Source organism: Morone saxatilis, unplaced genomic scaffold, assembly GCF_004916995.1.
Source record: "Morone saxatilis isolate NCDOM2014 unplaced genomic scaffold, NCSU_SB_2.0 Contig15, whole genome shotgun sequence".
In the NCBI taxonomy this organism is placed as follows: domain Eukaryota; kingdom Metazoa; phylum Chordata; class Actinopteri; family Moronidae; genus Morone; species Morone saxatilis.
In genome coordinates, this window is record NW_023339707.1 from 5,130,012 (window position 1) to 5,157,118 (window position 27,107).

The window sequence follows — 27,107 nt, forward strand, 5'->3', positions numbered from 1 at the left end:
ACAGAACAGAGAAAAAAAAACCCAGAACATGTAAAAAATGTTAACACAGGCTTTAATACAACAATATTAAACCTCATGTTCCTCCACTGAGCATAAATTATTCTATAATGCACAGAGAATGGGACACATCACATGAATATCAGTTGTCATGGTGATCATCCCCTAATTTAATTGTGTGTTTGTTTGTTTGTTTGTTTGTTTTACAGCTTTACAGGAATAAGTTACTGGTGGCAGCATTCAAGAGTTGTAGTGTATCCTGGGTAACATACTGTCATACTGTCAATGGTAACAGTCGAAGTTTACGACAGCAGCTTGCTACGCAGTGAACAAAAACGTTTTACGGCAAGCATGTGTATGTGGAAAGCTTGTTGTTAGCCGGCGGATAAATAAATGCTAGTGTACGCTCTGACTTATTTCCTAAACTTGAACGGAACATTTTTACGTGGACGTTTCTAACCCGGAGAAATGGATGTCGGAGAGCTCCTGAGCTATCAGGTAGACATTTTATTCTGCTCATGTCAGGGAAGTCTATGTGAGCTAACCTTATCTTATTCATTGGATTGCATGTAGTAGCACTGCTAGCAGTTACTGATGTCCGTTAGCAAGCAGGCTTATTTTGGTCCTGTTAGTTACGCTGTTGTGTCTGTTAACGTTTGATAGTTAGCCACCAATGAATTGCATTCAATCACCCTTGTGTAGTGCTGCATGACAGGAGAGCAACCTAACTCTGGTCCCTGTTTATCATTAAATAATGGTGACAGTTAGCGTGCTAGCTGAGCAGGTTGCTAACTGTGGCTGCAGTGAAAGAAGAGGGAACTTAACTTACTTACACTAACTCACACTAACTCACACTAACTTACACCAACTCACACTAACTCACACTAACTCACACTAACTTACACTAACTTACACTTGGCTCGGCTGACATTGTTTTGTCAAAGACAGCCAAGTCGATTACGTCTCATGTCTTGTACTGTATACCAGGGGTCTTTGTGAATTCTCATAATATATGCAGTTTTGTTTATTATACTAGACGTACACACTTCAAACCATATATTACCAATCATTAGTATTCATATGCAAATTCGGCACTCAAGTAAACCCCTAAATGACACGTTGTTTCAGTAAAATCTCACCTTTTTACATTAGTTCTAACTGCGTGTTGCAGCTTGTTGTAAAAGTTGAAATTTCTAACAAAACTACAAACAAAACAAAATGATTCATGAGGGTCCTGATTCAGTGTTCCCTTACTGAGATTCTGTGGTATTGTTTGCCACATTTTGTCTACTCAGGTACATGGTGATACATAATTATATATCACATTGTTATGTGGGATATAATGATGCATTTGCTTATCTCCAATCAGTTCTTTTGCCTGACATGTTAGGCAGAATACCTTTCTACTTTTAGGTTCCACTCTGTTTTATGTGAGCTCCAACTTTTAACATAATTTCAACATTTCCTTTCATCTCGCAGCCTGATAGAGGAGCAAAGCGTCCCAGGGAAGAGGATGGAGGAGCAGCGGGAGGAGACGAGGACTCCAGAGGAGGGAAGCAGAAAGGGCTGGCTGCCAGAGAGTTGGCCAGATACCGGGAAGCGGCAGCGGCAGCAGGAATAGGAATTGAAGTTGGGGGTGACATGAGGGATACTGAGGAGCTGACTGGAGACAAGAAGAAGATCCTGGAGAAACTGATGGACCAGGATGAAGAGGAACCTGAGGTAGGGGAAAATATTTATATAACTATTACAGAATTGCTACATTTGTTTTTCTGCAAAGTTGCTCATTCAAAAATAATTTTATCTAAAGCCTATAAAAAGTCAACAAGTGCACACATTCTGATTAGTTATCACCAGATTATGTCTCAGCAAGATACTTACTGCTGTCTCCCATAATGAAAACAGTAATGCTATTATAACAGGTTTATTGCAGGTGTTTATTGTTGCCTGGGCTACTTTTCCACACTGTGATGTAGGTACAGGATAGCATTGAGGTTTAATTGTCAGCACGTAGAGACTCATCACCCATCATCCACAGCAACTATTTCTCATATGAGAACAAATGTGAGCTCAGTATGGTGCACTTAAAGTTGCTAAAGGTAGATTAGAGTCATTTTATTTGAAGCATTTGAGGTCTTTCAGAACCCTAATCATAAACGCAAAGCAAATTCTTCACATGGCATAATTACACACAAAGTTAATGCAAATAGACGTGAATTTGCATCCACATGAGTTGAAAATGTTTCAGATCGAGCGAAAGCCCATTGACACAATCCTTACGTGACTGAGAATCAGAAATAGGAGACAAACTTATTGTTGCTGTCTGTGGGCACCCAGAGCTCTTTAAACTAATGTCTTTACTGCACAGAGAGAGACAGAACAAAAGGGGGGCTTAGAGAAAAGTGAGCAAAACCAAAGGAATACAAGCTCTGAAAATATGTCTGTTACGTGACTCCAGCTCCAGTGGCTGTATTTGTGAGAGAAAATTCTCTTTGTGTTTGGTCTGAACCATTGACTATATATCTAGTTCTGAACACACCATAAGTGTCCATAGCGCAGTGAAAATACAGGATGTGCAGCAACAGTGCGTCATGTTTCTTATGAATAGACCGATTACCAGCCTGGTTGATTATTGGATTTGATAATCAAAGCTTTTCCGATTATCTGTATCGTTATTTATTTAATTTCAGTGTCCCACCCACAGCACTATTTGACTGGTTACACCTTCATGACTAATAGTAAAGTAATAATTTAATATTAAAGGTAAGATAAGTTCTCAGATCTTTCACTTAAATAAAGGAAAACAATCCCACAGTACAAAACTGCTACGTCTACTAGTGAAAGTCCTGTATTCAAAGTAAAAGTACAAAGTACTAAAAATAAAAGTGCAGAATGGCCCATTTCGAATTGATATATATTATATGATCGGATTATAATTATTTATGCATTCATGTGTTCATCAATGTAAACCATCATTTATTTGATCATTTATATTTTGTATTAATGATGAGAATCTGCAGAGTAACTAGTAAGTAATCAAATATATGCAGTGAAGTACAAACTACAATATTTGCCTCTGATGTGGTGGAGTAGAAGTATAAGGTAACAGAATGGAATTACTCAAGTACAAATATATAAAAATGTATTGATGCACAGTACTAAGTAGGCCAGGAAATATACACTCCACCACTGGTTATCATAATTTTTACTATTCAGATTTTCATTCTTACTGCAAATGTATATTGGTATCAGTTTCCTTGATTACTAATAATCAGTATCTGCATCGACCCAGAAAAAAACAATGTTTGTAGATCCCTAATGTTACTCTTGTTAATCTGCATCCCTTTGTTGTACTCTGTATGCCGTAAGCCTCTACAAAGGTGGTTGATACTAGAAGCTTAACTCAGCCTGGCTCACGTTTAGATATGAATTTCTTGAGAAAAGAAAACCTTGTTGTCCATACCAGTGTTACGTAGTCTACTGTTCTTTTCATCTGACAGTGCAGCCTTTTCAAGTATTCACCATGTCAAGAGCCACTCTGAGAAAGTGCTGCACTGTTCTATAATGTCAGACAATTGTAATTTCTAACCTGTCATTATCTGTCCGACACTTAAAAGGCTTTTAAGCCAACAGGAGGTCAGACACATTGTCTTTCCAGAGAAATGCACATTCCAACTGACTGTAGAACACCTCTTGCTTCTCTGTAGTGCTGGGCAGTATGATGGGGTTTTTTAAGGTTCTGGTAGTTTTCTAGAACATCATATTGTTTTGTGTTTTATCCTGTTAGAGAATTAACTGTGGCCTATTAATTGTTGTGTTAACTGTTAGTAAGAAGGGTATGCAGTTAATGGGGCTCCCCTCTCAGTACGAAGAGTTACACTGGTATGGCGGTATTTGAACATTATTTTTTATATATATATTTATATTTATTTTCCCAGTGCTACTTCTCTGCTCTACTCACACAATTAGGGCGACCCTAGGGCTTCTTTGTTATTACAGCAGTTGCCTCATAAAATACTTTAGTTTCTTCCTCTTCTTCTGTCTTTTTAAATTTTTTCCTCCCTTATGTATTAATCAAACAGGCAGAACCGGTGGACGAGAGTTCAGTGAAGAAAATGATCCTGACCTTTGAGAAAAGGTCGTACAAAAATCAAGAACTGAGGATTAAGTTTCCGGACAACCCAGAGAAGTAAGCCCATTACTAACTGTTCACGATGTTTCGCTCACTTTCACACAAGACAAATTTCATGTGGACTTAACAGAGCATAATACAGTTTTTATCAAATGCTTAAACACATTGTACTGTGAGGAATTTAGGGCTACACGATATGGTGAAAGCATCACATTGCCATTATTTTTACATATATTGCGATATAATTCGATGTGTGGTAACAATCATTCTTAAATCTGGAGAACAAGATTTGTATGCCGGGCTATCTTTGCATACATATAGACAGCAGTCTATAACTAAAAACCAAATCCTTCAACTGTACTTTGAGATTAATAGTTACATAGAGTGCTAACAAAAATGTCTTGCTCCTTAAACCAGGTTCATGGAGTCGGAGCTGGATCTGAACGACATTATCCAGGAAATGCACGTGATCGCCACAATGCCAGACCTCTACCACCTGCTGGTGGAGCTCAATGCCGTCCACTCACTGCTGGGCCTCCTCAGTCATGAAAACACTGATATCCTTTCACTTACAGATTGTTTCAGACTGATAGAAATTATCCATTCATCCTGTATGAGGAGCTTGGTATTTCATATAGGTCTTTGTTAAAAAACAAAAACAAAATCAAACTACAATAAATAAAAATGTAATATATACAGTAATATATAATTAAAAATAACAGTGTTGGTGGGGTCGGAAGACTACAGGTTTGAAAATGAAAGAAATCTGGAAATGTTGAGTTCATCTCTGCCTGAGTCTAGTTGCTCCCAGCTACATAAGCTGCTACTAGCATAACACACTTGAAACTCTGACAGAACTGTCAGTGGGCGAGTTGCATTGTGGGTACAGTAGACACCAGGTTTAGAAGCACAGTGTAAAAATAAATATAACAGCACAGGACCAATATTTAAAGGAAATATAAGCTATATAGGAATTGTATACAACCAAATAATTGCACAGTAAAAGTATAATAATCTTAAAGTGTATTATGGATAAAATAAGCTGTAAAATAGGTTTTTGACAAGGAAGATGAAAACCACATCGATTTTGATCCTTTTTTTGTCCTCTGTGGGTCTGACAGTGTTCCAGGAGTGCAATGCTAAATCGATGGAGTACTCTTTCAACACATGCTTATTCTCCTTAACCTGAACCACATGTTGCCATAGCAGTGGTAGACCTGCTGCAGGAGCTGACAGATATCGACACACTCCAAGAGAGTGAGGAGGGTGCTGAAGTACTCATAGATGCTCTGGTGAGTTCCGGATCTAATTATATTGATGAAGCAGCATTTCGCGGAGTTGATACTTATATTTCTGGGCACTGGCATCCAAAACAGGCCGAGGAGATTGATCAGCGGTATTAACAGATCAAAAGCAAGGCTTTGGTTGGCTCTCGCTGACGTGCAATTAGAGTTATAGTCTCTTTGGACTACAAGCTGTTGCCATGATGAGTCCAGTCTCTGTCTACATTTGATATATTGATTGATGTTGATAGTATATGATTATTTTTTAACAGTAAAATTATGTAAAAATAAGAAATCTAATATCATGGAAATTGTTTTTTATTGGTGACGTTATTTAACCACACTGTCTTTTAACTTTTGACACATACTGTAATTTATTTTTGCTTTATTCTTAGCTATATGCCAGTGCGAGTTGTGAGATTAAATTCACAAAGTGACAAAAAGGGGAAAAAAATAATTTCAAAGTGTAATGTCAACCATATAATTATAGCATCTTCCCTTACACCCTTTTCCGTTATCTAAAGCTTTTCTTTGTCACCCTCCAGCTGCGTCTGTTGGCATCAGTTCTATGTTTAACATCTTCTCTTTCTGTCTCTCCTTCTCCCCCTCTTTTTTTTGTCGTTGCTGTTCATGAACCAGGGCAGATTTTTGATTCCCCATTATGTGTGCTGACATTTAGAGCGACACAGACAAAGGTCAAACTACAATAATGTGCTGATACACCTATAATGGAGGAAAGAACTGCGTGCCCGTGCTCCTTCACGGCCGTCTCTATGACACTTCGTCAAAGAATCTGTTGGCTTGCATGTGTTTTATGCCAGGCTACATCCCAGTGCCATTCATCAGGGATATTGGTGGTTGTTTCTCACTACAATGGATGAGCTGTGTTGTCTGATGTCTCAGTCTGACTGCACATTTTACTCTTCGATTCAGTAGTTCAGTGGAAGAGGCACACAGTGATAAATATATATATAAAACTGAAACACTTCTGTGTTATGGGGCTCATTTAACAAATAACCAATTATTGGTTTCTTTCCAGGCTGGGCACAGCATTTTTAGAGTGAGAAAATGTCAACCTTTTAGTGAAGCACTCATGACTGACCAACAGAAAAAAGCAGGCATGGTGTATGGCTTTGTAGGTAGTCGTTTGCTCCAAACCGCAGCAGTCTTTCTCATGGTAAAAAAACTTTGAAGTACCACACACATCCATTGTAATAAGTAATAATTTAATTTAATTATGTAATATAGTAATAATTTAGAGAGTCTGGACTGTTTTGGTTCAGGTACCTTGAAAGTGTTTGATTTTACTCTTTAAAAGCTGTGCGATCCCTGAAATTAATATCTTACAAGCATATCTCTCTGAGGCATTTTGAGGCGCATCATGAGGTTTGTCTTTCTGTCGCCTAGCTGGCTGCTTATTATCTGACAGGAACAATTGGACAAAGGTCAAAGAACCTTGACAGAAAATGTACAATGCGTGTGTGAATGGGCTCGCGATGTGAGACAGTAGCTCAGGTGGCTTTACAACTCTCCCAGGATAAAGGTATTGTATAAATGCCGTCCATTTACCCTGCAATGGAGCACCCCTAAACCACACTCTCCTTTACAGCTACTTCCAAGGGAAACAGTTTGAGAGCAGCAAGGGTTGGTTGAATCCATTTGTCTCTTCTCTTTGCTGTAATGCTTCCAGCTCCTCTGTCCTTGCTGCCAGAAGGCCAGGTGGTATCCTTGATAAGATGAATCAAAATGATCCACGACGGTCTCTGGTGGCTCATAAATCTGTGCCGAGTGTCTGTCTTCTTTCATCTATAATAGTACTTTTATCCAACCAGGCGGCACCCAGTGAGGTCTGTTTGGTTATGAGTCCCCGCGATAACACTTGGACATGTTCAGAGAAGCTCAGACAGGAACCAAGTTTCTTCTGCAAAGATTGAAGCTTAAAAGTGAACATTCACGTTGTCATCTCTGCCGCTACTTTTTTCGTCTTTGAGGAATGAGTTTGTCAGTTTTCTCCTGCAACATCACATCATGTTGCAAGAGATAAGGATTCAATTGACAGACTTTCAGTGCAGTAGAAAAAGTTGAAAGTTGTGAGGTTTTAAAAGTGCTCTGTTCAAAAAGATCATGATGATTTTTTTTTTCAGAGTCATGTTCTCAACCATATACTCAGCCCCCTACAGTCATACTTCATATCACTCAGTAGTCATGATGAGAAAGCGCAAAAAGGTGCAGTTCATGTCTGAAGCTTAGAGTTATGAATGAAGTGTTTCATCCGTGATGACTTGGATTTGGTAATAATGTGTCAATAACTCTGACTTGACCTTCATCTGTCTGTGTCTGTAGTTGGAGGGTCAGGTGGTGGCCTTGCTGGTGCAGAATATGGAGCGGCTGGATGAGCAGGTGAAGGAAGAGGCTGATGGCAACTATAACACACTTGGTGAGGAGATGTTAACCCAACAAACGCCTTAACAGTGATGCTTCAGTCTATGATTACCCAGAAGCAAACTGCCATCAACATAAACAAAAATTGTGTTTAGTATGGCTGCCTAGTAGTTGTTAGTTCAAGCCATCCCTCGACTAGTTGTTGCAGGTTTATGATTTTAATTTTACTTTTTCAATATATATATTATATATACAGCCTCCTGTTAAATACTAATGGAAAAAGCGGTAATGATTCTGAATGTGTTGGAACAACCAGCAAAGAGTTTAGTTACTTTATTTTAACACAGTATAACACCACACAAGTCTTGTTGTTCAAAACACAGAATAAATAACTCAAAATCCACAAAATAAATCTGAATTAAGCAGCTGAAAACTGTTAAAACTTAAACATACTGAATTCAAACATTCATCATTGGACTGAATTCTCGACCAGTTAAAACTTTCCACCAAAGCAGGTAAAGCTGGCACCCAAATGACATCACAAGAAGTATGTCAGTGTTTCTACATACAGCATCATGTTACATTCTAGATGTTCCTCTGTTTCTCTTTCATTGCAGGGTCGAATTTGAAGTTAGAGTGTATGCAGTTAGTCAATTTTTCGTTGGTGATGTTTTTGGGAACACACATCCACATATACCAGTCCATAAAAGGAAGATCTTTGGTGCAAAATCACCATCACTGTTAAATCTGTTACAACTAACTCAACTTACGTACTTTATGTTGCAGCAGTAGCTTTTTGTTTCCATGTTGAATAATTCCACTGATGTTTAGCTTTTGGGTTTGATGATGCATGTTGCTAACATCACTGGCATGCTTTACAAACTCTCTAAAGCACTAAATTAGCTGATTCAGCTTTGTTGACCAGGATGCTTATTTATAAACATTAATTGAAAATGAAAGACTTTTCACCTGACTATGTGGTATATAACATATATTATGATGTTTAATGTAATTCTAAATAATTAGTTTATTACACAATAATTGACCCGTGTCACGGAAAACCGGACAGATGTTGTTTATGTCTAATTTACTGAACCTCGTACAGATGCATGAGATGGTGTGAAAATGAGTCTTTTAACAAGTGTGTAAAAAGTGTGTGATTTAATGATGAAGCTTTCAAATGCTGTTATGATATCATAGTGTTATATAAATACATATTAGAGAGCACTAATACTATCTATCTATATTAACTGTCACCATGAATAAAATAATCCCAGCAGTCTGAGAGAAAACTGATTAATTAACACCTCCTATGTAAATAGCAGTTGCTGTTTGTCAGACTGCTGCGGAAAATGTGTCTTATTTCCTTCCAGCTCTGGTACTTTATAAAGCTGCATGAGATATTGGAAAACTGGTTCAGAAATCAGCTTAAATGCAGGCGCAAGTTGATCACAAGACGCAACACGACACATTTCTTACTTTCTGGGGTAGGAGTAGCAGTCAAAGCAAGGTCAATTAACTAATCTGCCCATACATGCATCTCAGCAGCAAACCAAGCTGTTCCTATGAGCAGTACAACGTCTAGACTGGAAGATGCTTTGAGTGGCTGCACATTATTGTGTGTTCATTTATATTCAAAACATGTGGGACAAATATCTGGGACGGATTTCACCGCACACTCTAGGTGCTGCAGAGACTATGCTCTACACTTCTATACTGCACATGATGGAAAAAGACAGCAGCTCAATAATATTTGAATATTCAGAGGAAGAATAATTGACCGCCCTCGTCTTGCTTTGGTACTGAAACATGACAGGCTCTTCCAGAGGGAGGTATGCCTTTAAGGTGTGTATGAGCCAGGCTTAGAGCTTTGGGCAGTGCAGTGACAGGCTGTCCTCCAGGACTTGGGTTTGACGGTACACAGAGGGCGCAGACTAACTGTATTTGTATTCTTTAAGCTTTAACAGTATGTCCCTCTGCTGCCAAGTGTCCTCCACTTTTTCAGTGACAGCGAAAAGGAAGGCGTCAACGTCTCATTTAAATTTTTCGACAAAGAGGAAGCACTTTTAAAACACGTACCAACAGAGTTTTTCTTTTTCTGAGGCGTGAAGTCAGGCTCAAAGTCAGCCATACATGTTATAGAGTGCTTATGGAAAAGATGTGAGAGCATTAATGAGGTTTAGGAGAGGGCCATGGGCCAGCAGATAGTTTGAGAAGTCATGGTCTCTGTATTTAGCCTCACATGAATCAGACTTTTCTGCCTCTCAGCTCTTTTTGTGTTGAATGAGCCCACTGAGATGATTTTTTTCTTTGTTGCCAGATTGAGGCCGAGTGTCAGGAGGGCTGTTTAGGTGTGTGTATTTGGCTCTGTGTGCGAGTGTGGGTTATCAAGGGAGCAGTGCTTCTGCGTCTTCTATTCAAGTTTGTGTGTCTCTGTGTGTGTGTGTGTGTGTTATCAAGGGAGCTCTCCAAGCTTGAATAAGCCTTTTGTCTGCCTTGGCTGCTCTCTGCTCTGAGCCTGCTGTCCTCCAGGATGCTGTCTGTCTGCTCTGTTTGAATCACTGATAAAGGCCCTCTCTCTCTCTCTCTCTCTCTCCCTCAGCACCCTTCCTTTCCATCTCCTCCTCTTCTTCTTTCTCTCAATTTTTTCTATCATCTGCAGCTCCACTCCCCAGATGTTGCTCTTTTGTATTTTGTTTGTCTTATTTCTTTTTTTATTCACTCCCAACTCTGTTTTTATGCTCTTGTTAAATTTTCCTCATTTTCTCAGTTTTCCCATCCCTCGTCTTTGACTTGTCTTCCAACCTCTTTGCCTCCCATCTGCTTTTCCACTTTGCCTCCCCTCAATCCCCTTAGTTTTCCTCTTCTCCCCCCTTTCATCACCACCCGACAATCTTCTTTCTCTCTCTCTCTGTCCCCTTCTGCCACAGTCTGCTGTTATAGAGATATCATGTGGCAGAGGCAGCTTTGATAATATTAGAAGTAGCTGATACAGAGCCCAGACGAACCCTCTATAAAAAGAAGACTGCCGTATTTCAAAGTTCTTCTCCTCCAAAGTGTTTTTGATTAAAGACTATAGTAAGGTGCTAGTATTTACTGAAGCAGACACACCACCAACCTGTCATTTTACTTTCCCCTCTGGATCAATCAGTGCGTCAGTCAGGCTGAAATTTCCACAACACAAATCTCCCTAGATTCTACTCTTCCGTCCAACCACCTGTGTTTGAGAGGCGTTTCAGTTGAGCATATCTTGTGTGACAGCCTTAGACACCTTAGACATATTCTCAGTCTGAAACATAACCAGTAGTGTGTGATACTTGTTTGTATGGATGCACAAATCTAGCTTTTTCTGTCCAATACCTCAACTGAGGGTGTATGCTGATACTGAGCAAGGATCCAATATAAAACAGTGCTCACTCATTCCCAATTGTCACTTAATGAGATCAGTATCGGTACCAGTAACGATCCAGCATTCCTGATAGGTGCATTTGTTGGGAAATTCTAGGTGTCAGCCACATTTAAATCTAACATGATGTGGGCCATAGTTTTGTGGACAACCATTTTGAACCCACGAGTTTGGCATTATGGCCAACGGCGTCTTGTTTTTTTTTTTTTTTTGGAGCCATATTTGGACAATGGGACTAGTGAGTGACATAGTGTGTGTTGCACGGTGCTTGGTTTTGGCTAGGTTTTCAAGCATGAAATAATGGCAGCCTGCCTGATCACAAACTTAATTGTATTTTGTACACTAGTAAAATATGTTTCAGAAAACATTTTAGGCAAGAATTACGCAATGACGTTCCAGAATCTTGATTCATATTTAATCAGCATGAGCTGGACGGACTCACTGACAATGACTTGTCAATCACAAGGTAGCCACGCCCTAAAGCATACCCTGCTTTATTGTTTATTTTACTCTAAATGGGACCATAATTTATAAATGAACATGCTGTATGGAAGAAGACTTGAAACTAGTGATTGAGACCATAAACTCATCAGTAAACTGTTAAGCTAATAAATAAAGTGATAAGTCAGGTCGTTTCATTTACATTTATTAGGTTTAATACAATCAGATGTCTTTTTGGAGTCAGTCTATTGCCCCTGCTGGCCAGTAGAAATAATGCAGGTTTAAGGTACTTACACATTGGCTTCACTTTTCAGAACCGGAATCTCTGTCCACAAATTATATACTGTCAATAGTGTCAGCAAGTTTTTAGTGACTTGCTCAAGGATACTTTACCAGGGCCAGACACTGAGCTTGAAGGTTGAAATAATATTTTTTGATATTATATCCTTTCTCAGCTATCATAGAAAATATGGCAGAGTTCAGACCGGGCCTGTGCACTGAGGCAGCTCAGCAGGGACTCATGCAGTGGCTGCTCAAGAGAATCAAGGTAAGAATGGCAGAGCATGGGTTAATCTTCATTTTAGAGCTGCATCAATTAGTCAATCGGCAATAAATGCATTTAATATTTTGTTTAAATTCAGTTATAAATTGAAGTTTTGGACTGTGAGTTGGACATTTCAAAACATCACATTAAACTGTGGGAAATTTTATATATATAGCAAATGATAATAATCCCCAGATAAAATAAATCTAGATTAATCGATTAAGAAAATTGCTAGTTGCAGCGCTAGGTATTTTCTTGACCATTTTTTTGCAAACCTTCTGTTCCACAACTAATTATGATAGTAGTATTAAATCAGGGTGCTCTAAAACAAGTAAATAATGATATGATGTGCTGAGGTAAGTTCACCATGACGTGTTTCACTTGTGGGCCGTCAGTTTTTTTATGTATTTTAAGCCTCATTACGAGAGTTGCATAGGTTTTTATGGTTCACATTATTGTATTATAACTCCATTTACTGACTGCACAGTTGGGTTGTTATGAATAATGAAATGTAACTAAAGTGTGTGGAAAATGTCCATATGCTAACAGTTTCTTTACTGAAGTAATTTTGGTTACAGCTGTAGTAAAGTAGTTTCTTTTATGCTTGTATGCATGCAAATAAATTTTTGTTCAGATAACCTGTCATGTAAACCGTACATAACCATATAATTTACTAGGCAGAATCTCTGCTTTTGCATATTTTGTTGTCGAATACATGGTGATGTTCTAATACTCTGGAGATCAAGATGAGTGGCTAATTTGAATTTGGTCTCTTTCCCTTTTCCTCTCAGGCGAAGATGCCGTTTGATGCTAACAAGCTGTACTGCAGTGAAATCCTGGCTATCTTGCTGCAAAACAACGACAGTAAGAGTATCTCAGTGAATGCTTTATGGCTTCCAAATGATGTTAATTCATCTTCCACATTTCTTTTACCTCTCAGCTTTCTCAAACAGACAGAAAAATGCTCTGTCCCCCTTGTTCTTTCTTTCCCTACTTTTTCTTTATCCCTCTATTCACTTTTCTCCCTCATTTTTTTGTCTTTTCATCCTCTTTTTTTCTACTCATGTTTGACTTTTCTTGTTCCTTTTTCAGCCTTACTGTTTCTTCTCTCTCTCTCCTTATTTTTTTGTGTCTTTCCATCTCTCTCTCTCTGTTACCACTCCTGGCATTTATTACTTACGTACTCATTTTATGTCATTAACTGTTTCATTTCATGTTACCTTATATGTTTACATTTGTCTCTTCTCCATCTTTCCATTCATCTTTCTCCCACTCCCCTCTCTGTCTTCCAGTCTCACTTCTTTTCTCTCTCTCCCTGTCTATTTGCTGTCTTGTCCCCCCTTTCCCTCTCTCACTAAAACCCTGTAAAGCCTCAGATAGCCACAGGACTATCAAGTCCTTGGACAGGTTCTCATTAATGGTACAAGCCATATTGATATTCAGTGGAAGTCGTGTTTCATTTTACACTCATTCTCCTCTTCTTCACCAGTGCTGACTCCATTAATCCTCTCCTTCCTGCCCTTCAAATCCCCCAAAAAATGTAACAGAAAATGTTATTTTTCACATGAATAATGTTGCCTATTAAAATACTGTCAGTGTCTTGAAGTAAGAATAAGGCAAATCATACCACCACTATTAGGAAAATGACAATTTGGGGTAAATCCTTGATGTGTTAATTTGAATGTAATTATCGCTTCCTGCTGTCAAATTTGACTTAAAAAGCTACTCTGAAGGATTTATATGTAAAAAAAATACTTGCTGCTACGAATGAGAAGAGCATCTCATCCTTACTAATTAAAACCCTGTAGATTTCATATATTTTTCAAATGAAATTCTTCTGTTAGTTATGAACACTTTACTGCCCATAGAGAGTAACATATGCAAAGCACAACATATTGTATTGTAAACAGGGTTTGTGTTGTGCCACTTCCTGATGTCCATTTACAGGAGTTCTGTGTGTTGAGATCCTTAAATTTAAGATGGCCATTTGGGGCCACTGTGAAGCAGAGCTGTATTGTTTGAATATAATATATTTTTCAGTGCCCTCATTTTCTTCCTCTTAAGGTCCCTCATGGCCAATGTGTTCGTCAGTGTTAATGCTAATCAAATGCTTTTGTTGCACCCCCTCCCTCTCTTTGCCATTTACTCTTTTTGTTTTTCTTCACCTATCCACCTTTTTCTCACAGTGCTTTCTGTCCTCCCTCCCATTCCCTAAACATCTGTTTTTTGCAACCATCACAATTTAATCTCCCTTTTGTCCTGTTATTTCATTTTTATCTCTTAGTCTTCCTCTCTCTTTATTTCTCTCTCCCACAGATACCAGAGAACTATTGGGAGAGATGGATGGCATTGACGTGCTGCTGCAGCAACTATCTGTAAGATTTTTGCTTTTACTCTCTGTTCTTAGTTTGCTCTACCACCACCCTTGTACTTTACCCATCATCCATTTGAGCCCTGCAGGGGTAAAGCTCAGTAATTTCTCAAACATGAGCATCTGTGTATACTCTGTGGTGGGTGCACACCAAACTCTGTCTAACCCAAGGCCAATTTTAACCATATTTTCATCCAACTGATACACTCATCCATGAATTTTCAGAACGTTCTGAGCATATTGTGGCATTTTGTCGGCACCAACCAGAGTAGGACTACCAAAATATGGCTTATAACCCACCAAATTAGCTATTAAAGTGTGTCATTGACCAGCATTGTGGTAGTGGCTGTTAGCACCCTGCCTCTTTCTATTCTCTTAATTATACTATGGGTCATGTTAGGCTTATTCCATCTCATCATTAAAGGAGCTCATATTGCCCACATTCCCGAACTCCTCTAAATCATTTTGGAAACTGTGTTTCAATGAATTTCCCTTTAATACAAAAGCAACATGCTCGTCTGGGTTTCCTTTCTAAACACTCCCTTCCTCAGTGTTCTCTCCTCCTGCCTCCCCGCTCAGGTTTTCAAACGTCACAACCCGTCCACAGCCGAGGAGCAGGAGATGATGGAGAACCTTTTTGATGCTCTGTGTTCCTGCCTCATGCTGCCAGCCAATCGAGACCGCTTCCTCAGAGGGGAAGGGCTTCAGCTAATGAACCTCATGCTCAGGTGAGGCAAACTATAAAAACTACCGGTAGTAGGACTCACTCCTAGGCTACTTAAATGGGGAAGTGAAAACATTCTGTTGTTCTGTTGGCAACACCAACTGTTGATCAGTGGTATAGGGTGAAACTGGTTTTGTATGTGTCCATGCTCCAAACAGAAAGGGAACCCACTTGTAAGAACACTGCTCCATAGTGCTACTAGTGGTCAAAATCTCCACAGGGTACATTTAAGGTTTTATATAGATGGTACACTTTTTCTGTCCAACTATGCTAACTATTGAAGCTTTTATTTAATGAAATGCTTTCATAACTTATACCACCACATACAAAATGTAGTTCAAATGCAAAATGGAAATCAGGTGATGCTTGAGATTAAACACCTTTTCATTCACCACTCTAAAATAACCAACAACCACTCAATTATGAACATGACAGAACTTCTTTGTTTGCATTGTTTCAAATATATTTTATGCACTAACATGGTTTTGACAATCACACAATATGTCTCTTTTGTTTATAACCCCAAAGGCCCAAACACACTGAAACTTAAAAGTATACTTACTGTTTTAAATGGCTGAAAGCACACCAGAAGCGTTTTGAGGCATGCTACACTGCCTTGACGTCCCTACTCCGACCTTGTTTCTATTTTGGAGCATCGAATGAGAACCCAGCGACTGAAGCTGTGCCTGCTTGGATAGAACTAAAAGTAATGAAAAGCTTGCATGGAGGCTACAGCACCCCCTACAACCAGACAATCCAACAGAAAGAGAACGAAAGAGAGCTCAGGTGGACGAGTGAGAGAGAGAGGGAGCTTGCAAATATGGACAGAAGTGTTGACATGTTATAAAACCTTTTTTGTGGTCATGAAGCTTAATGTTACTATACAATTCTGAGGTTTATCAGTGAAGTATATGAACTACACTGCAGACTGGAGTCTCTAACAGTAACAAACCGATAGATCCACATTTTATACGTTTGTCTCCTTATTGAAATGTCAGTAACCTCAGTGCGCTGCATCATTCTAAACTATGATGAACTGGTCGTGGGTCACATCCAGGCGCTCTCTCCCTCTTCATCTTGCAGTCATAATGCATCAGTTTTGTGTCGTCGGCTGCTGTGACTGCTTCGACAAACTATGTTGATGTTCAAATTTTCTGTCTGCTGTAGTGTAAAATGTTCTCTTGTAGATTGTTAATAACTATTACATATAACTTATCCTGGCCGTTCAAACTAATACAAAAAACATGAATATTGCACACCATTTAGTATGACTTTATTGTATAGACTGGCCTCTCCGTACCACAACTGACTAACCTCCAGTGTCCCTGTGAGAATATAAGGACTTTTCATCCCCAGAGGACAATATTTTTTTGCAATAAACTTATATAATGATGATAATACTTAATTATTAGATAAATGGACATATATAAATAGCAATGTTTTCCCTAAATACTGCTGGTTTTGTGCTTTCGGCATTTCAATTGTGCGTTTGGGCCTTAACAGTTTTTGCTTAACCACTATTCTTGGTGGACAAATTATAGCTCTGCTTTGGTTAAGTAAACACTAATAACAATGCTTGTAGGGTCAAAAACTGTCGAGAAAATTGCAGACTATTTTGTAAAGCTATCTTTTTTTTTGTTCTAAAAGAGAGAATCATCTTTAGCTTAAAAATCTTTAGGAAGCAGGGAACTGTGGGAGAGAATGTACATTTGTTTTGAAGTTGCAAAATTTGTGAGCTTGAGGGAAGCTTTGACAACAGAAACTTAGAAGTCAGCTACCAAAGAGCAACATTTGTGCTGCAAGCAAAGTTAAACTAAATAACCAAACTGTGTACACCTTGTTGTGGATTATGTAACTGCAGTGGTTGCATCAGTCGAATTCAGTTGAAGCAGGGCAGTTGATTTCAAATTAGACTGTCTCCTCAATGCAGACAGCTGTTTGCTGCTACAGTAAGTACTGATCAAGCTTGAATAAGCTGAAAATAGTGATGTTACTGCTCATTTACTCTATAAAGTTTGTCAGAGTCAAATGCAAGAAAATATTTTTTTGCAGTTAATAATCAGTGTCACTTAATAGGTTTGTTTTTGCCAAACCCTCACACAATAATAGTATAGTAATAGTAACACTAATATTAGCATCCTACAACATGAAGTGCTACAGTAAAGCGGAATTTACAACAAATGGGGGGGAAAAAATGCTGCAGCGTAATAGAAGATATTCTTTAAAGTTGAGTCCATCACAGAACATCTCCTGATACACAATCTGTTCAGAGCCTTTTTCTTCCACTGCTTTCTGAACTGCGAAAATTTGAACACTCATAGAATAACACGGTGTAGTGCTGCACAGAACAGCACGTCTGTCTGCTGTATTGACTGGTGAGACTTCCAGTCCAATCAATCAACAGTTGGTGGAGTGCAGTGAAGGCAGAGATTTGACCTTAAAGAGTCATAAAGACACATTACACGCATTTATGGAACCTTTACAGCTTCTGCACCCCTGCGCTGATAATCACATCACTGGAGATGTAGATTTAAGGTTCAGATCAATATCTCATTATTGGAATGCAAAAACTCTTTTCTGTTAAGTGAACCGCCAGGGACACAGCAAGAAAAAGACAGAAAAGGTGGAGGAGAAAGAGTATAGCAAGATATGACTTTTAGAAATGAATTGTAAGAATGAAAGATAATTACACTTCTGCTACCTTTCATTCTGCCTAATACTCACAGTGCAGAGTACAGAACATGAACATTGGCGAGCACAAGAGGATTTATACTTGTGTGTTAAACAGCGGCCCTGCTGCAGATCTCTTGAACATAATTCATTTATAGTTCAGTGTTGGATTTCACCTGTTGATACCACTGCCATGACACTAGATGGATGTGTCCTACATTATCAGGCCCTTATCATGTATTAGTCATATGCCCCTAAGATATCACTTTTACATTCTTTCATGCACTTGATACAGAGCAATGATGGGAAAAGTTTCCCTTTTCTACTAATTCCTGAAAATGAACCTGTCAATTACTGTGCTAACAAAGTAGCATAATATAACATGAACATAGTTAGAGGTTGTCTTCACTGTTAACAGTATCCAAGTTGACCAGTGACAGTTGTTTTGCAGTCCCCATGCAGCATATCATTTGCTGCTTTAGTCCCTATGTGTAGTTGCACTCTTTAGGAGATGCATCAGCTATAAAACTACGCTATACCTACTGCAGTTGTTTTACCTATTATAATATACTTTACTCATTCAAGCTAAATACTAGATCATTTAGGTGACACATTGTGCTGACTATATTTTATTTCTTTTGAATATTTCTTGGAGAAAAAAAAGCATTGTGACTCTTGTCCAGCACATCTGAATTCAAAATACAGTCAAAATGATAAAGAAAGCATAGTATAAGCGCTTATGACATAAATGCAAAATACACAAAAAATACCCAATACACAAACTCTACTAAAAAACACAATAAAATTTAATCAAAATAATTGTAAAACAAGAAATAAACAAAAATCTCCCCAAAGGACTAAAAGGCTAAAGCTTTAAAAGGGAACCAAATTTTACAAATTAAGGTCAGTTTACTCTACATGAACAGTACTACCCAGAACGTGGAAACAATTAAAGTCTTCTGTGGCTCTGGAGGGAGATTTCTAAAGTTTGACAAAATAACTCTGATGATGTCACAGTGATTTGATTTAGACTTCAGATTTTTAACAGAAAGCTTGCATCACAAACTGGAGATGTGGGGTTTGGAAGATATGAACGTTTACCAGTCAGAAAAAGATGGTCTAAAACGAGTAGGCAACTGATGACTGCAGAGCCTCAAGCTCTCCAGTGGCTCCCTATGGCTTTGCCAAAACATTATATGGAAATTATTTATTTTTAACATTTTCAGTGTTCTAGCCCTAAAGTAATTATTGCATTCTCCAACTGTAAAAATGTGTAGCCATTACACACCGAATAAAGAAAATGTTTTAACATTTTTTAACTAAAATGTGCTTTATATGTTACGTCCTGACCTACCACCTGTACTCTATATTTTGCTGAACCTCAATAGTGGTGGCTACAAGTCTTGAGTCTCCCTAGCTAGGCTAGCTTTGGATTCCAAAGCCCAAAAAATAAAAGAGAATTGGAGAATTGAATAGTGCATGGATGAATGTGTAGGTTTTCACCACCAATGCTGCTGGTTACCGGTATGCTTGATCTACAGCAGGAAATTAGCATTATAAGACTCAAATATGTTTTAAAGAATGTCTCTTATAAGATAGTGAAGGTGGCTGACGCTATTGTGCTATTGAGTTGCATTATGGGAATTAAGGGATTCAGACTTTTTGTAGTTTGGCCCATATGAGAGACTAGACAGATTTTTCACCATATCTTTCATTATCAGTTTTAACACTATCAGTTTCATTATAGTTTCAGGAGATCAGCTCTTGTTTTCTAACCAAGGCACTTAGCAGCTGTAAAATAAAAACAAACACAGCGATATAAAAAAAAAAATAACTCCACTTACTGAGACACATTTATTGGTTTTTCCATCAAAAACTCCATTTCAATTCCTACCAAGCCTCTTCAGCCTTGTGCTACATACAGATTGCACACCTGGTGTCTTGATGAATTCCTGGCACAAATAAATGTTTGTCAGAGATGAGATTTACTGCAACCATTTTTACACACGTGTCTAAAAAACAGATACTAGATCATGCTGAATGTAACACCAGTAGTTTAACAAAATATCAAATGATTTCAATATTTTTGAAGAGCTCCCCTACCTTTTTAAGGCCATGTTGAAACATTTCTTATCACGTCTGTGCATGTTTTGGCCAGACTTTGAGTGATTGAGACTGGGATCTTTGAGGGATTCAGTCTCAGCTGGAATTTGAGTTGAATCATAAACCTACTGCTGCTGTCATGCCTGTACCCACTAGACATCGACATGTTGCGTTGACGGCAGCGTAGTTCACGACATCAGGATGTTGAGTTAAGTCAGCTGTCTACCAACTGAATTGCCCAGTTTCCCTTTAGAAAGTACACAGTGTATCGCTCCCCCCTGGCCTCTCCAGCCGTCCATCATATATAATGTGTCTGTCTGGAGAACCAGACTCAACTGCCTGAAATATGTGTCCCTCCTCTGAGATAAACACTGTCATCTGTCATTGGAGGGAATGGAGGAAATGACACGGTGACAGACAGCTACATTTCCTGAGAGGAGGCGTGGAGTTGGGGGGGAGGTGGAGGGTTGTGGAGAGAGCAGGAAACAGTTGGTCCCTATTATCATGCCAAAGCTTTAATGATGGGAAACAGATGAATAGCTACATTACAACTGATTTGTTCGGGAAGACACATTTTGAGGTTTATTGTTTGAATAATTTGTTTGTGACCTTGAAACAGAGTTTCAATTAACATGGAAACAATTACACTTTTTTTAAAACCTCTGATTTAAACTGGCATTTGATTTTTAGTTTCCATGATTTTGTTAAACATTATTTTCATCGCGTGTGGCTCATTATGGGAATAATGTTCTTTGAGGTTTAATTAAAGGTCCAATGTGTAACATTTAGGAGGATATATTGGCAGAAATGGAATATAATATGTATAACTATGTTTTAATTAGTGTACACCTGAATAAGAATTATTGTGTTTTTGTTACCTTAGAATGAGTTATATCTTCAGGTCGCCTTCCATTGAGGCTGCCATGTTGAACTGACATTTTTCTACTGTAGGCTAAAACAGACAAGCCAACAACTCTGGCTTAAGATAGGACCTCTTGGGTTTTTGCCCATTTTGCGGCCATGTTTGAAGCAAGTTTGTTGCACCCATTATTTTAACTTTGAAGGTAAACATGTAAAACTTAGTTGATTCAGTCATTCCCATGAACAAAACTCAATATTATTGAGTGATAATGGTAGAAATGAAATAATGAATGCTCAAATAATAATAAGATAGGTATTACCAGTTCACTCGAAACACAAAAGCTTTATGGCAGTTATTTTAAGTGTAGACTTACCTTCTCAGGCCACTTTAGTGGTAATGTGCATGTTCTTTGTATGATTATATTGGAACAACATTAAGAATCTCTGACTTGAGCATTGTTTCCTTTTTCTGCTGCAGAGAAAAGAAAATGTCTCGAACCAGTGCTCTGAAGGTCTTGGACCATGGGATGATTGGACCAGAGGGAGCAGATAACTGCCATAAGTTTGTGGACATCCTGGGCTTGCGAACCATCTTTCCACTTTTCATGAAAACCCCCAAGAAGATGAAGAAAACGGGTGCTTCAGAGAAGGAACATGAAGGTCAGTCACTAATTGGAACAAAGCAACAGTTGAGATTTCTTCATGAAGGCTGCAATCAGCTGCAAACATGTCACTCTGTTTTGACAAGTAGTTAAAGTTGTTATGAAATATAATATTGCAATATTTTTCAATTCCATCAGCAGCAAATCAAATGTTATGATAAACAGACCACTAGGATAAAAACATACCAGTTGCCTGTATGATAATGACAAATCTGATCAGATCAATGAGTTCCACACACAATTAAAAAATAATTTAAATAAAAACTAAATTAAAACACGATTGCTGACTAATTCAAGCATTGGAAATGGCTGAGAAATGAGTCCTGGAAAATTCTTTTCATGTTTCTTCTTTTGCTGAGAACTGTGAAACAGGCTAGGAGCATTTTAAATTGGCAGCATTTGATGTTGTTGGAAAATGCATAAATGCCCCTCAAAGTTGTGAGCTCTTCCACATGCTCACACGCTCACACACACACATGCTTGGCCATGAAGCTTAGCAATATGTATAAGTGACAGGTGACTCTGTGACTGGAAGGTAGCAGGAACCCCAATAATTCAATTGATCTGTATGTTAGTATTTATGTTTTGCTCATTCAAGCTTCCGCAAGTTTAGTTGCCTTTTTGTTTGGTGTTGTTTTATATAAACGCACACTGTAATTTATATTATTTCGTGTTGTGCACTTTCTTTCTTTCTTTCTTTTTTTTTCTTTCTTCTCCAAATACAGCAAGGCAGGATTCTGCGTTTGGTCCAACTCCAGTTACAGATCAAATCAATTTTAGACCTATTTATTTAGAGTGAAATTAAGAAACATTTTGTGATACAATTTCTGGGCATTTTTTGTGCAATAGCCATGCAAAGTATTTACATTAAGTCACTATCTCTCTGTATAGTAGTTTTTATTATTCAGATGATTCAGATTGCCTACCTAAGCACAAGGGAATCTGAAGAAAATGATGAATGCTTTTAATGTGTATTAGATATTGTGATGGAATTAGATTTTTCAACATTAAGGCACAGAGGTGTACTAGTTTATAACAATAATAGTTTCAAATATAATATAGTTCCATGGATTTGGAATAACTTCCAAGAAAAGTCTGTTCTAAGCCATGCAATTAGTTTGAACTATTCCAAATATTCAGAAAAACGCCAATGACATTCATTTAGGTTTCACATAACATGTTCCTTAAACGTTATTATATGAATACGATAATGTAAGTTGCTGTGTGTGGTAATTCAAGTGATTGCATTAATCATGTCGGGATAATTTCTTTCTTCTCCTGCGTCTAGTTTTGTGCAGCGTGTAGTCACACCCGTTTCCTGCAGACGCACTCAATCCTAATCTGCTCATGTATCACGGTTTGCTGCCTCTTCGGCCTGTCAGTTTACACTATCAATCCAATCTTGATTGATTTTCCTGCCTGCGCTCTCGAACCTCTCTTGTCTCTGAGTGAGAGATAGGAAGTGCAAACAAGAGCCAGAGAGAAGATAGGAAGTCCATGGGATACAGGGTGAGAGAATAAAATAGAGAAAAGACTGGAAGACAAAGAGGTAGAAACCCTGTCCATCTCTCGCTCTTTGTTTGATTACCTATGTCCAAAATGTGGAACCCCCCCATCTCTCTCTGTCTGTATTAATTAAGTTTGATTCATCCGGTGGGGCTTCCCAGCCCTGCAGAGAAGAACAAATTGTCTTCCATTGTGTCCCGTCTCACCCAGGGACTGGATGAATTAACCTTTGACCTCCTTGAGCAGCAGGAGGAAGAGAGGGAAGATAACCCGTCCTAACAGTTAAACCTTTCCCCCCTGTGTGTTGAAGCTCCTGGCAAGGCAGACACACACTTAAAAGACAAGCTTTAAAAAGAGATGTGGAAATCCACCCTGAAGGTTTTTTCTCCCTGTGAGGTTTGGCAAGTGTGGTATACATGTGTGTGTATTTCTCAATCAAAGATGTATGTAGAGATCCACAGTATGAAGATGACCCTTTAACTCCGAAGCTCTGTTTGTTGATACCTCCAGCTTTAGTGCTGTGATCAGAGTGAACCCACTGGTGTAGACAGTTTAGAATACTTTAAAGCCAACTATGTGAACTCGACAAAAACCCCTGATCCTTCCACATACTGTATAATATTAGATTGTTTTGCATAAATATAGACTAAGGTTGAAGGCGGAATTAAACAGGCGGCCATTAATATCCACTAAATAGCTGCACTGTATGTAAAAAAATATTGCGTTATATTTTAACTGCTTTTCCAGTCTTACCAGCAAATATGTCCAAGACACTTTAAGTTTGGAAAAAACTCAGTTCACAAGTGTCTGTTGTATTGTAAGAAGTCATGTTGATCTTAATACATCTTCATGGAGTTCATCTAAGACACTCTGCATAATATGTTTCCAAGCCACAAGCCTGTGGAGGTCGGGTAAAGGTTGCATGTTAATATTTTCTTTTACCCCAAAGCCAATGTCAAAACTATCTCAGACTTGTGTTTTAAGACTGAACAACATTCACTTTAAGAGGATATAGAAGATTAAAAATAAAACCGTTATTGAAAAACAAATAAGTTCCAGTTTCAAGGTTCAGTGAGTTTAGGTTTAGTATATGAATGTATTCCCGAGCTCAAGAATAAACCTCAGTTTAATGTTATAATGAGTCAGTTAATTGTGTGAGCAAAGTAGAATTAATCGGCAAACCTTTTCATAATCGATTAATTGTAAAAATTATTTTTCAAGCAAAAAGACTGAATATTTGATGGTTCCAGCTTAAAAAATGTGAGGATGTGTTGCTCTTTGTTACATTATGGTAATTTTAATATTTTTGAGCTTCTGACTTATTGTTTTAATAGATTAATCAAGAAAAAATTCAGATTAATTGATGATATATCATACAGAACATAACTATGCAGTATTGTCAGATATTACAGTAATTCTAACATGCAACACACATTATGCAAGGCAATACAGTGGGTTATATTAAGACAGTGTGTACTGAACAAGAGCCAGTGTTATCTAACATTAAAAAAGGGGGAACAAATGACTTTGCTAACTGTGATCAATTAAGACATGTGTGCTTTCATGGTCAGTGACATTGCGCTGTTATTACAGACCACCCCAGTAATGGCGGTGTTGTTAGAGAGCACAATCATACATCATCTGGCGGATTAGTCTGTATTCAACAATACAAGTTAACAGTTTTAACAAATAATAATGTAAATGTGCATGAGCATTTAGTTTTGAAATGACTTTTCCATAATGAATTCATGTTATTTTTCTTTGTGATGAGAGTTAGAGCCTGTATAGGATTTCCCATCATGTCTCCATTGATTCGTCTCGTAATGAGATGCCTGTCATAATATAAGGCGTATTGAGTGAACCCTCCCTCTCAGTAAGACTTCTAATTGAAAATGCTGTGAATCAAGTGGTTCTCCAGAATAACACAATAACACTTTAGATTAATTAACTATCAGCCGCCTCAAACAAAAGTAATTAGGAGGTAGGGACTTCTGTCCTTCTTTTCTCAGTGCTCTCTCTCTCTCACATTCATTCCATTGCACTCTCTATCATAAACCTCAGTGCAAAGATTGATCCCCGTGAAATCCTTTCTGAAATTGACACAGCCCAAATGACCAAGGATTGCCAGGCCACATTAGCATACAGAACGGCATAATTAAAAGAGTCATTGTAAGTGGATCGGGGGGAAAAAAAATCCAAACAACAAATTACATTTCTCTCTGCTCATGAATATTCTTGTCACAACGCTGCCGTTCACCTTGTTTTTAGGGTCTCAGTTTATTGGTGTATGTACTCTGTCATTACCAGTGAAATGAGATTGTATGATGGAAATTGGTGGCAGCCGGTTGTTATATTTAGGTGGCTAATGATGCGAGCGAGCGAGAGGCAGCAGAAGTAAACAACTAATTTACATGGTGAGGCACAATAGTCATAGCTCCGTCTCCGGCTTCGACTCGGAAAAAGTGTTTCTTTGTGTGCTCGCGTGCATGTGGGTGTTTGTCTCGTGGAGAGAGCACACAGGGAGGGAGCAGAGGCCTTTGTAGTTGATATGTTTTGAATGCCACGCAAACACCTTTGAGTGTAGCAAATGCCCTTATCGTGACCCTTATTTTCTAATGAATGCACTAAAATAGGTAATGAGTCAGGCCTGCTAACAGAAATAGACCTTCATTCGAAAAAATTGTCACACTTTATGGCTCTGTAGTTCTCTTGGAAGTATGCAGGGGGGGCAGGGTGATTGAAAAGCCCATTTGAAATAGGATGCTTTTATTAAAACACCTAAATGACATCCATTTCATTACAAAGATAAAACATGAAATTTTATCAGCCCATTACGTTATCAGCAGTATCTATCCTCTGATATTAACAAATGGAGATTCATAAAGCATGACTACGTCGCAGAATATATGGTACTAGATAAGTGCCAGTAAAAGAGAAACTTGGTTATCTGGATTTAGTGATGAAACTTACATCACATATTTCAGTCAAAAGCAGAGAGAATCAAATGGAGTTCTCCTTTGATCGTCCCTTCTCCCAGCACGGAACGCCTTTGGCACAGATTGAGATCAGTAACATTTTACATGATACAAGTTCGATTGTAATCTGTGTTGTCAGAGTCATGCTGTGTAATCCTATTATTAGTGTATTTCAGAGGGAGAGATTTACTGATCCCTGTGTAAAGACCCATCTAATTAATATCTTCACGTTTAGTCTTTCCTCTGGTGGGGATTGATCGTGATCTCTGTAAACACATACTAATGAAATATGCTGTGGTATATGTGGATGTATAAGAGGTTTTGGTTCAGAACAACTATACAGTTGAGGACAGGATGTGTTCAACATTTAACAGTAGCTTTCCTGCTAAAATTTCCTCCTTATCTAACGAACGAATGACCAAAAAACTATTCTCGTCCACTGCCAATGCCATTTTGCATAACTGCTCCAGCTGAACACACTGAACAGCCATTAATACTTACCTGTAAATGGCACTTGGGTCAGGTTTGTGCCTGGGTGGTCCTTTCAACGTCTGCAAATGATATGTAGGCTACAGCACTTGTTTACTCTGTCTCTTCCCTACGGTGTAACACAGTGTAGGTACCAGCTGTGCTCGGCCTGCTGGATCGGCTCGGGATCCTGCGTTTACAGATGCTATAATGCGTTAATACATTATGATTGGCTTTAATGCTAGATCCTTACATCCTGCTTGATCAGTACTGCGCATGTGCAACTCTCAACAGAGATGCGAAAAAAGAGAGATGGCTCACGTTTTACCTACTTCCATCATCAGCTCTGGAAAAAACAATGCGTTTAATTCAGAATGTTGAGTCAGACAGACAGACAGACAGTTTTTATCATCTTCTAGATATATACACTACCAGTCAAAAGTTTGGACACACCTTCTCATTTAATGTTTTTTCTATTTCTATTTACATTGTAGATTCTCACTGAAGGCTTCAAAACTATGAATGAACACATATGGAATTATGTAGTAAACAAAAAAGTGTGAAATAACTCTAAATATGTTT

At 38.3% G+C, this 27,107-nt stretch overlaps 1 protein-coding gene across 1 annotated transcript in view; it reads left to right on the forward strand.

Annotated features, from left to right (window-relative positions):
- The first annotated feature begins 333 nt into the window (after positions 1-333).
- ctnnbl1 (catenin, beta like 1) overlaps positions 334-27,107 on the forward strand; it is a 52,802-nt gene continuing 26,028 nt past the window's right edge. Inside the window, exons 1-11 of the mRNA XM_035656937.1 lie at positions 334-495; positions 1,477-1,719; positions 4,080-4,186; positions 4,547-4,686; positions 5,324-5,421; positions 7,756-7,849; positions 12,097-12,188; positions 12,977-13,049; positions 14,502-14,560; positions 15,136-15,284; positions 21,393-21,574. Coding sequence (XP_035512830.1) covers positions 466-495; positions 1,477-1,719; positions 4,080-4,186; positions 4,547-4,686; positions 5,324-5,421; positions 7,756-7,849; positions 12,097-12,188; positions 12,977-13,049; positions 14,502-14,560; positions 15,136-15,284; positions 21,393-21,574 — 1,267 coding nt within the window. The 5' untranslated portion in view covers positions 334-465. The remainder of the gene's footprint in view (positions 496-1,476; positions 1,720-4,079; positions 4,187-4,546; positions 4,687-5,323; positions 5,422-7,755; positions 7,850-12,096; positions 12,189-12,976; positions 13,050-14,501; positions 14,561-15,135; positions 15,285-21,392; positions 21,575-27,107) is intronic.